The 11,283-nt window shown below is 42.6% G+C and overlaps 1 protein-coding gene across 1 annotated transcript in view; it reads right to left on the bottom strand.

Annotated features, from left to right (window-relative positions):
• Window positions 1-9,725, bottom strand: part of LOC309554691 (uncharacterized protein) — a gene marked incomplete at its 3' end in the record, with an annotated part of 139,282 nt that extends 129,557 nt beyond the window's left edge. Inside the window, exons 1-2 of the mRNA XM_082256398.1 lie at window positions 9,517-9,725; window positions 7,742-7,807 (exon numbers count right to left, since the gene is read on the bottom strand). Of these exons, the coding sequence (XP_082112524.1) occupies window positions 7,742-7,807; window positions 9,517-9,699 (249 nt within the window). The 5' untranslated portion in view covers window positions 9,700-9,725. The remainder of the gene's footprint in view (window positions 1-7,741; window positions 7,808-9,516) is intronic.
• Window positions 9,726-11,283: the final 1,558 nt, after the last annotated feature.

The following is an 11,283-nucleotide window of genomic DNA, read 5'->3' as shown; positions in this document are numbered from 1 at the left end:
GCATCACTTCCGGTCCGAAGCCGCGGAAGCCGTGGAACGCATACTAGCTCCTGGACTTCCTGATTTTAAATGATGATGTTTTCTTCTCTAAATGTAGGTGCAATATATGCGTTTTAAATAAAAATTTAAGAAAGGTCCCCTCGATCCAGTTTTAAAACAATATCACACTATGGGGCATGCCTGCTGTTATTATCTTTACATGTGAGAGGTCTGGAGGAGTTATGCAAAGGAGCTTAAAGGAAAGACAGCACTGGATACATGTATACAGCCACTATAGTGCTGTGAACGCGCAGACACCCCTAAAGGGGGAGATTGCAGGTGAGTAAAGTCAACACGGGGGAAGCACATGCGAAGACCACCGGCACACTGCGAGAGTTGTATATAAGTTTATGGACTCACTAATACTGATTCTGGCACAAGTCACTTTATCCTGGAAAGAGTTTTGGATTAATGTTGTTATAGTATCATTTGTCATTTTATATATCTTGTCACTTTATTTGACACGGCACATGTCACTTTATTGTATTCTTTGAATTTTTTGGAATGAGCACCGAATAAGTTGTGTTTATTGTAAAACACATGAAATGTTTATTTTAATTATCACATTGAACAAGCAGCGCCACACCCAACATAACTTTCCTACATCCTTGACTCTGCTAGCATCAGTCTTGGTGGGGGCAGCAGCTTATTTCCTACTTTTTTTTTTCACTTCGTGCTCCATAGAGCGGAATATAGACATTTTTTTATTATTTATTATTTTTTATTATTTATTATTATAATTATTTATTAATTGATTTAGTAATATACGTTACTACAGTAAAGCATCACACAAACCTGTATACAAAAGCAGTATGAAACTACACTATTGAGTATTAAAGTAATAGTTGCACAGTTTGGCATTTGTATTATACAGCAGTATACTGTAAACCTAGCTAAAGCACACTATGTTATAGTATAGCATATTAATGCTCAATTATTTAATACTTATTTGTATATTATTTTTTTTTTTCAAATATTATTTGTATTTTTTTTTTTTTTACTAGGCAAGAATGTTGTGCGCTCAATTCCACATATGTGTAGATGTGCTGAAGGGCTCTTGCCAGCCTTTAAGACCCGGCAGAGACCTTTGGTACATCTGCAGACGTGTGGGTTTCCCCCTTTGTTCCCTTGTTCATGCAGAAAGATGGCACAAGTAAGGAGGTCCTGGGTCTTTGTTTTGATGTGCAAGGCTAGAAGAACCATACAACTGCATTGTATGACTAATGACTTAACCACTTACGGACCCCCCACCGTGTATTTGCGTCGGTACATTGACGTTAAAGCGGAGTTCCACCCTGGATTTTTTTTTTTTTTTTAATACCCCCGGGACAGTCAGGGCTAGTACATTCCACAATGGCTAGCCTCTGATCTGTCCCGGGTTGCACTTACCTGTTAGGACAAATACTTACCTTGCAAACGTCTTGTCCAGCGCTGCCATCTCAGATGTGGGCAGCTTGAAGCCAGCGAGATCCTCTTCAGCGTCCTTTTCCGCCTTCTTTGGTCCCACGATGCTCTGCGGCGGCCCCGACGTCACTTCCGGGTCGCGCGCGTCATCCCTCTACAGCTTCTGGGCATGCCCAGAAGCTGTTTAGAAGGGGATGACGCGCGCGACCCGGAACTGACGTCGGGGCCGGTGCAGGCGCAATGATTCCTGGGAGCTATGACGTTCAGCTCCCAGGAATCATTGCAGAGCCAGGAAGTGACGACGGGCCGCGGCCGAGGAAGGAGGAAGAAGGAAGTAAGGTAAGTATTTTTTCTTCGCTACGAGGTAAGTAAAAAAAAAAAAAAATATGCGATTATCCATTTCTTTTTCAGGTGACCCGGAGCGAGAAGATGGAGGTAAGTATAAAAATAGGGTGGAACTCCACTTTAAATACTGGGGTTATGGCAGCAGATAGCTACCATAACCCCGGTATTTTTTTTAAATGGTGGGCAGTCGTTTTAACATAAGGGTGGCCCCAGTGGCGGATTCGCCACAGGATTACCCTCATGGGCGTCGGGAGAGGCGCCCCCCACATCCGCCACTTCCCAGTCGTTTTCCTCGCTTACCGGACCCGCCGGCAGAGGGGAAAACAATCAGGCCTGTTCTCCTCTCAGGCAGGAAGTCGAGTGAGGGCAAGATGGCCCTTACTCGACTCTCTGGCCTCGGAGGATCAGAGTGATGTCATACGTCGCTCCCTAGCAATGGATTTTAAGAGCCCAATTTTTTTTCATCATGAAAAAAAATTACTTTTTTTTTTTTTCTTTTTTAGTGTAGATGTGAGGTCGTTTTGACCCCAGATCTCACATTAAAGAGGACCTGTCATGCTTATTTCCTTTACATTCCTTGTAACAGGAAAAAAAAGTGATCAAAATTAAAAAAAAAAAAAAAAAACGTGTAAAAGATAAAATAAATAGGAAAATTAAAAAAATGAAAAGCGCCCCGTTAGCTCGCGCGCAGAAGTGAATGCATACATAAGTCGCTCCCATATATGTAAACGGTGTTCAAACCACACATGTGAGGTATCACCACGATCGTTAGAGTGAGATAAATAATTTGAGCCCTAGACCTCCTCTGTAACTCTAAACTGGTAACCTGTAGAAATTTTTAGTTTCGCCTATGGGTATTTTTAAGTATCAATATTTGTCGCCATTCCACAAATGTGCGCAATTTTGAAGCATGACATGTTGGATATCTATTTACTCGGCGTAACATTATCTTTCACATTATAGAAAAAAAAATCAGCAACCTTTACTGTTTACTTATTTTTGAATTAAAAAAAGTGATTTTTTTCCCCAAAAACTTGCGTTTGCAAGACTGCTGCGCAAACACGGTGTGATAAAAAATGTTGCAACAATCTCCATTTTATTCTCTAGGGGCAGTAATGGCAAACCTTGGCACCCCAGATGTTTTGGAACTACATTTCCCATAATGCTCAACTAGTAGTGGAGCATCATGGGTAATGTAGTTCCAAAACATCTGGGGTGCCAAGGTTCGCCATCACTGCTCTAGGGTCTCTGCTAAAAAAAAAAATATATAATGTTTGGGGGTTCTAAGTAATTTTCTAACAAAAAAAAATGATTTTAACTTGTAAACAACAAGAGTCAGAAAAAGGTCCAGTCCAGAAGTGATAATTTCACCGGAGTTCCCAGATCTACTTTACTTCTCAAAGTAGTCACCCCCCCCCCCCCCCCAACTGTGCACACTTTTACCAGTAGGGGGAGCCCATGAAGATGCGATAAGAGCCTTATTTACCCATGCAGGTCAGATGACTTCACCTGCTCTTTCCATTATTGCACACAAGATAAGATAATTATATTGCAGATGGTCAAGTGACTTTTTTATTTCCCTAGAATAACGTATGTTTCATCTGTTGTCAGGCAAGCAGAACTTTGGTCAGCTGCTTTTTTTTTTTTTAAGCCAACAGTGCAGCTTAAATATATATATATTTTTTTTGCCTCAAAGTGTATTTTATTTGTTATGAGTTCCCATTTACATAGCATACCTGAGCATATTGAGCAGGCATTATATAGTTATTCTTTCCTCTTTATATATGGTTTTAAAACATTGTCTGTTATTTTTAATGAATAAAAATTTGTAAAATTGTTTTATCAAAATGATTTTTTCTCCATCATTTATTTGTGTGTTTGCACCTTAAAAGTCCCACAACAAAATCCTAAATCTATCTTTAATAATTAAAAAAATATATTTCTTACGTTTTAGAACTTTTTGAGGAAAAAGGTGGCATAACAGATTCTGGACAGCTTTAATATATTATAAAGCACACCTGTCTTGGGGGTAAAGCCTCGTACACACGATCAGATTATCGAAGGATCTGTCGTCCGATTTTTGTTGCATGCTGGTCTCATATGGAAAGTGAAGAGGATACTTTCATACGAAAATTCCCGTACGACAGAATTCTACTTCAGAAGTGATGTAATGTGTTTAATTGCTTTGCATGTGTTCGTTTCTGAGCATGCCTTGTCTTGCTCTTACGATTTTTTTCGACAAAAACTGTACTAATTAAATGAAAATCGGACGTTTAGTTGACGTACAATAAAAAAATTTATAGCCTGCACATCCAGTTTTTGTCGTCCGAAAATTCGTAATCGGCTGTCGAAAGCACCATACTAACAATCCGAAAATCAGCAGATCGTTCGCCGAACGAAATTTTACTTCCGATTTTCGTATCGTGTGTACGGGCCTAAAGTGAGGGTACGCCATTTCTGACCTGTTGCTAAAAATGCTATTTTTCTGAAGGCCTGTCCTAAAACAAGGGCTCCAATGAGGTAAGTCAGTGACTGCAAAGTATTGAAGCCAGGGGACTGCCAGGGAAGCCTGGTTGCCATAGCCAGGGGGATTCAGAAGTCAGTCATCCAACTCCAGTGATCTGCTTTTTGATTGGTCGTTGTGGCTTAGAGCCCCAAAAAATATAATCATTCTACTTAGCGCCAGGTCAAAGCTGAAACCTAGGCGGATATAAAATATATATTTTTTTAAATGCAAGCAGTGCAAGTACCTTAATTATGACTAAGCGAATCTAATTTCATGAAACGCGTCAATTATGTTCGTCCCCTGTCTCTGATTTTTTGTCTTTATCCTTTTTGGAATTTTTCAGTAAACGGATTTTAATCTTCTTCACTTTCAAATTGGAGTGCGGTTACTTTTTTCACATAGTACCTTACTATGTTAAGACTAATTTTTTTACTCAACTATTTTTGTCAGTGTTGTTCTACTGCTATTGCTACCGATCCTCTATTTTTGTACCTAATTATAAAAAAACCCAATAAACATATTTCTAAAAAAAAAAAAAATGCAAGCTGATTAGGTAACTGAATTTGACTTGCTATCAGCCTCTTGCAATCCTTGTACAGAAAAGCTAAAGGCCCGTACACACGATACGAAAATCGGAAGTAAAATTTCATCCGACGAACGATCTGCCGATTTTCGGATTGTTAGTATGGTGCTTTCGACAGCCGATTACGGATTTTCGGACGACAAAATCTGGATGTGCAGGCTCTAAAATTTTTATCGTACGTCAACACAACGTCCGATTTTCATTTAATTAGTACAGTTTTGGTCCTAAAAAAATCGTAAGAGCAAGACTAGGCATGCTCAGCAAAGAAAGAACACATACAAAACAATTCAACAAATGACATCACTTCTGAAGTAGAATTCTGACTTACGGGAATTTTCGTATGAAAGTAACCTCTTCACTTTCCATATGAGACTAGCATGCAACAAAAACCGGACCAAAGATCGTCCGATAATCTGATCGTGTGTACGAGGCTTTAGACTGGGGGAGGGAGAATCGGCACAAGGAGCCAATCAGTTGTGGTGCAGTGCTCATATACTAACAAGGAACATGGTGATAAAAGGAGAGACAACGAGATGAGCTCATCAATCTGCTGCTTCTCCTTTTACTGTCCAGTCATAGGATGGTGGTGGGGGGGACAAGACCTGTAAAGCTGGCCACACAGTAGCCGAAAAATCGTTCAAACTAATTTTTGAAAAACGAAAAATCGGCCGTGAGAGCAGACGATGGTGCCATCATGTAATGACCGAATTTCTAAGGATAAATCGGTCAATGGACATAAATTAATTTGTTTTTTGTTCAGTTTGTCACATATACCTAGTGCAAACAGTTCGGCCAAGAAACACATTAACCTTTAAATTTATCCAAACTGTTCCTTCAATTTTTTGGCTCTGAAAAGTTAAAACCGATTTTCTATTTGTGCCCATTAACTGGACGAAAAACGAATAAACTGACCAAATGACAGCTTTTGGAACGATTTTTCGGCTAGTGTATGGCCAACATTAGGCCCCTTTCACACAGGGAGCCCGGCAGGAGTTTTTCTCAGCGATCCACCAATCCCCCGCTGAGCAGGAGGATGGCAGCTGTGTATCTGTGCTGTGTGCAGAGACAGAGCTGTCAGGTCCCGCTGTTCTCTATGGGGGAATCGGATGAGAACAGACCGCCTTTCCATTCTCATCCGATCCAATCTGCTGGACGGATGGAAAATAGGGTTTCCATCCATCCAGATTTGACGGATCGGATCGGATGTCAGCGGACATGTCTCCGCTGACATCCAATGCCCCATAGAGATGCATGGGGACATCCATTCAGATCTGCCTGAAAAACTGACAGGCGGATCTGAACGGTCCGCCTGTGTGAAAGGGGCCTAAGGGGTAGGGTTGCCACCTCATCCCTTTAATCCAGGACACACATAATAATTACACAGGTTCTGTGGCTGATTAAGGTGCTAATTAAACTCACTTGGTGCCTTATGTGCATTATATCAGCCTCAGAACCTGTGTAATTAATATGTGTCCTGGGTTAAAGGGATGAGCTGGCAATCCTAGTAAGGCCCCTTTCACACGAATGATCCGATCAGATCCGCCTGTCAGTTTTTCAGGCAGACCTGATCGGATGCTCCATGCATCCCTATGGGGTAGCGGATGTGAGTGGAGACATCTCCGCTGACACCCGCTGCTATCTGATCCTGTCCATGAAATCCAGATGGATGGTGACCCTATTTTCCATCTGTCTGTAGGATTGGATCGGATAGGATCAGATGAGAACGGACAGGCGGTCTGTTTTCATCCGATCTCCCATAGAGGAGAGCGGGGCTCTGACAGCTCTGTCTCTGTACAAAGAGCGGAGATGGACCTGCCATCCGCCTTCTCAGGAGGGATCAGGGGATCGATTCCCCCCCGCTGAGCAAATCGGAGTCAGCCGGGGCGGACCCAAAGTGTTACTGAACTGTAACAGAGACAAAATCAGTTCTCCTGCTCCGCCAGAAAAGCACAGTGCTGTGTGGCAGAGCCGTGTAACTCTCAGGACTGGATGGACAGAAATACAAATCCTTTGGCAGGTAAAACTGCTCCCATAAATCTATTTTATCTGTGCCTTTAGCTGGAGCCTGGAGTTTAGATTTAAGCCCCTGTTCACACCGGTGCGACTTGTCACGTGATTTGACTGGTCCAAATCGCATGGCAAGTCGCGCCCTATTGTCAGCAATGAAACTGTTCAAATTTGCTGATTCGAAAAAAAAGTTCCTGCCCTATTTTTGGCAATTTCAGGTGTGACTTGCATAGACATCAGTTCATGAAGTCGCAAAGATGTCAGCCAAGTAGCCCCTGAAGTTGCACTGACATGCGGCTTTCAAATTGTGCGAGTTCAAGTGAAGTTGCATGATTTCAAAGCCGCATTCAGTGTGAATGGAGGCTTAAGCTTAAAGAGTAACTCCACATCTAACTCTAAAATCTGATTTGTATCTTAGTGCAGACTTCTGGGAAAGTCAGTAAGCCAATCACACCAGCAGAAAATGACATTTCTGGGGGAGCGTTCTGTACAACATCTGTGTACAGAACACCTCTCCGGGTTGTCTGATTGCATTGCATTTTACAGAAAATTACAGCGCTGCAGATTAAAAAGGAAAGGTCACTTACATTAAAATTCAATTACAAAATGACTTGTAAAGCAATTGTATAAGCTATATTATTATTATTTTTTTGCTTTTTTTCCCTTTAAGTGTAGGTAACCTTTAAGCTACACTTCGGGTGGTCCTCATTCCTCCTGCTTTTTCCGCCCTGACTGATATATAGTATACAGTGCATATAATTGAGCCCTAAATTTTCTCCATAAAAGCAATACAATTAGCTTGTGATTGAACATCATATGCCCTGCTATGTGTAAGCAACATCCAATCAGGAACATACCCCACAGCGGTTGTTGCAGCATCCCTGCCGTCCTGTCGCTTGGATGTGAATGGCTGGAACCAGGACCTAGGGAAAAGTAATATAATATTAATGAAAATGAGTAAATTCAAGGCATAAACTAATGGAATTCTTGCCAATAATACTTATGTATTTATATATATATATATGTTTGTGTGTGTATATATATATGTGTGTATGTATGTATACATATATATATATATATATATATATATATATATATATATATATATATGTGTGTATATATATATATATATATATATATATATATATATATATATATATATATGTGTGTGCATGTATATGCATGCATGTATGTATGTATGTTTGTATATATATATATATATATATATATATATATATATATATATGTATATACTGTGTGTGTGTATATATATATATATTTATATATATATTTTTTTTTTTACTGTGCAAAAGTAAAAAATCTAAATCAAATCAATATTTGGTGTGAGTACCCTTTGCCATCACACCGGCATCAATTCTTACACTTGCACACTTTATACACTTGCACAAAGTCAGGGATTTTTTTTAGGATTCGAGTCAGGTGTTTGATTAATCAATTATACCAAGCAGTTGCCAATGATCATCAATTTCATATGCAGGTTGAAACACAGTCATTAAATGAAACAGAAAGCTGTGTAGGAAGCTTAAAACTGGGTGAGAAACAGCCAAACTCTGCTATCAAGGGGAGGTTGTGGAAGACAAGTTTCATGTCCCAGGTCATACACCCTGGCAAGACTGTGCACAACTACAAGACACAAGGTAGTTATACTGCATCAGCAAGGTCTCAGGAAAAGCGCTCAAAGCAGACTGGGGTTTCAAAAGGTGGAGTTCAAGCTCTTACTAACTTCCTACCTGTAAGGGCCCATTTACTTTATGCGGTGCATTACCCGGCGTTATGTTGCATGGTAACATGTATTGTGTCAAGGCAGCGTAATGAAAATGAATGGGCTACAAACATGGCAGTGGCGGCTGGTGCTCCATGGGCTGGGGGGGGCGGCAGATTGACCACACCATACCCCCCCGACCCCACCAGCTCCAGCCCCCACTGACCCCCCCCCCCCCCCCCGTCGCCGGTCCCCCACCAGCTCCAGCCCGCACTGTCCTCCACCAGCTCCAGCCCGCACTGCCTCCCCCCCCCCCCGGTCGCCGGTCCCCCACCAGCTCTAGCCCACACTGCTCCCCCCCCGGTCGCCGGCTCACTCACCCTGGGCAGGCAGCAGCGGCGGCGGCTGCTTCCCCCTCAGTCTCCTCCCTCCTTCTCCTCCACTCCTTGGCCAGTAGCATGGCTTTTCCTTTCGGCCAATTGGGTAATGGGTCTCAAGACCCGCTTCCTGAATGGTCAGGAGGAGAATCAGTGTGGCAATAGCGAATATTCATTCGCTATTGTCACACAACTGGGTGGGCTCGGGGCGCAGTGCTCTGCGCCCCGAGCCCACCCTTTTTTGAAGCCTATTAGAGCCTCTGGCTCTAATCACATGCTTAAAAAAAAAAAACATTGGAATCTATGCATCCGGCGCCCTGCATGTAGATTAGGGGGCCAGACGCATCTATAGGGGGGGCAGCGCCTCTGTGCCCCAATGCACCAGCCGCCACTGCAACATGGTAAAAGTTTTACATGACTCTGCAATGCAATAACACAGGTAATGAAAATCAATTGCCAATTGACCCACGTTTAAATATTGTTGAATTTGGTATATGCATTTCCATATGATAAATGACAATAAAATTAGTACCAGTAATCCGCCTCCGATAATTCCCCCCAGGTACAGAACTTCTGGAGTCATCTGTTCGCCTGGGTTCTGTATGGGTTCAGTCTCCCATCCCGGGAAAAACTGGATCACGTTGCAGATTATGGCAATGGCAACCATGGGGTAGAGGGAGATCCCAATAAACTTGGAGCATTTTCCCGTACACATGGCGAGCAGTGGGCGATCCAAGCGTAGAGATTTGAAATGGTGGAAGTAGAGGAGACTGCGAGGAGTAGATGGATCCTGGTTCTTTATATGCCCACACCAGACCCAGCCTTCTGATAACAATGACTCACATGATAGATGATGACATCTGGACTTGGAAAATAATTTATTCCAGTGTCCTACGCACAATTTTCCATATGAAAGAATGACATAATGACAAACATGTGACACGATGACCCAGAGATTTAGAAGGCAAAAAAAAACTAGGTGCAGCTGTTGTAGCCTTGCAGAAGTGATCCTTAATCACTTGACCTTCTGTACCTTTATACCCCTTACATGTGACATGCTTTATCTATGTGTGCGTAACCAAATAGACTCTAAAATATAACTTTTATTTTCATAAAAGTAAAAAAATGGTTGTTGAATTTCTCAACACACATACACGAGAAATGAAAACTCATTTCATTTCAGGGGTCTCTAAACTTTTCATAAGGAGGGTCACATTCTATATTTTACAAATATTCACAGGCTGAAAAAATTCCACATCAGAGTTCCCTTTACATCAGGGTCCCCATCAAAATGCTCCTTACACGAGGGCCCCATCAGAGTGCTCTCTACATCAGGGTCCCTATCAGAGTGCTCTTTACATTAGGGTTGGCATCAGAGTGCTCCTTACACCAGGGTCTCATCAGAGTACTCCGTACACCAGGGTCTCATCAGAGTACTCCGTACACCAGGGTCTCATCAGAGTGCTCCTTACACCAGGGTCTCATCAGAGTACTCCGTACACCAGGGTCTCATCAGAGTGCTCCTTACACCAGGGTCTCATCAGAGTATCCCGTACACCAGGGTCTCTTTAGAGTGATCCTTACACCAGGGTCTCATCAGAGTGCTCCTTACACCAGGGTCTCATCAGAGTGCTCCTTACACCAGGGTCTCATCAGAGTGATCCTTACACCAGGGTCTCATCAGAATGCTCCTTACACCAGGGTCTCATCAGAGTGCTCCTTACACCAGGGTCCCATAGAGTGCTCCTTACACCAGGGTCCTTACATCAGAGTCCCAATCAGAGTGCCTTTTTTTACATCAGGGTTTCCATCACAATGCAGTTTACATCAGGGTTCCCATCAGACAGTTCCTTACATCAGAGTCCCCATCAGATTGCTCATTACATCAGGGTCCCCATCAGAGTGCTCCTTACACCAGGGTCCCCATCAAAGTGCCCCTTACATCAGGGTCCCCATCAGAGTGCTCCTTACATCAGGGTCCGCATCAGAGTGCCCCTTACATCAGGGTCCCCATCAGAGTGCCCCTTACACCAAGGGTCGCCATCAGAGTTCTCCTTACATCAGGGTCCCCATCAGAGTGCTCCTTACATCAGGTTCCCTATTAGAGTCCACCTTACATCAAAGTCCACATCAGATTCCCCCATACATTAGTGCCCCCCCTTACATCAAGGTCCCAATCTGAGTCTCCCTTACTAGAGTCCCCATTAGAGCCCCTCTTACATCAATGTTGTCCTCCTTACAACAGAGTTCCTGTTAGAGCCAGTCTTACATCAGGGTTCCCCTAAGAGCCCCTCTTACA

The sequence above is a fragment of the Pelophylax lessonae genome (genome assembly GCF_965119305.1).
Source record: "Pelophylax lessonae genome assembly, chromosome: 4".
Taxonomy (NCBI): Eukaryota; Metazoa; Chordata; class Amphibia; order Anura; family Ranidae; genus Pelophylax; species Pelophylax lessonae.
The sequence above is the reverse complement of the archived record's forward strand: the minus strand, read 5'-3'. Positions and strand labels throughout refer to the sequence as shown.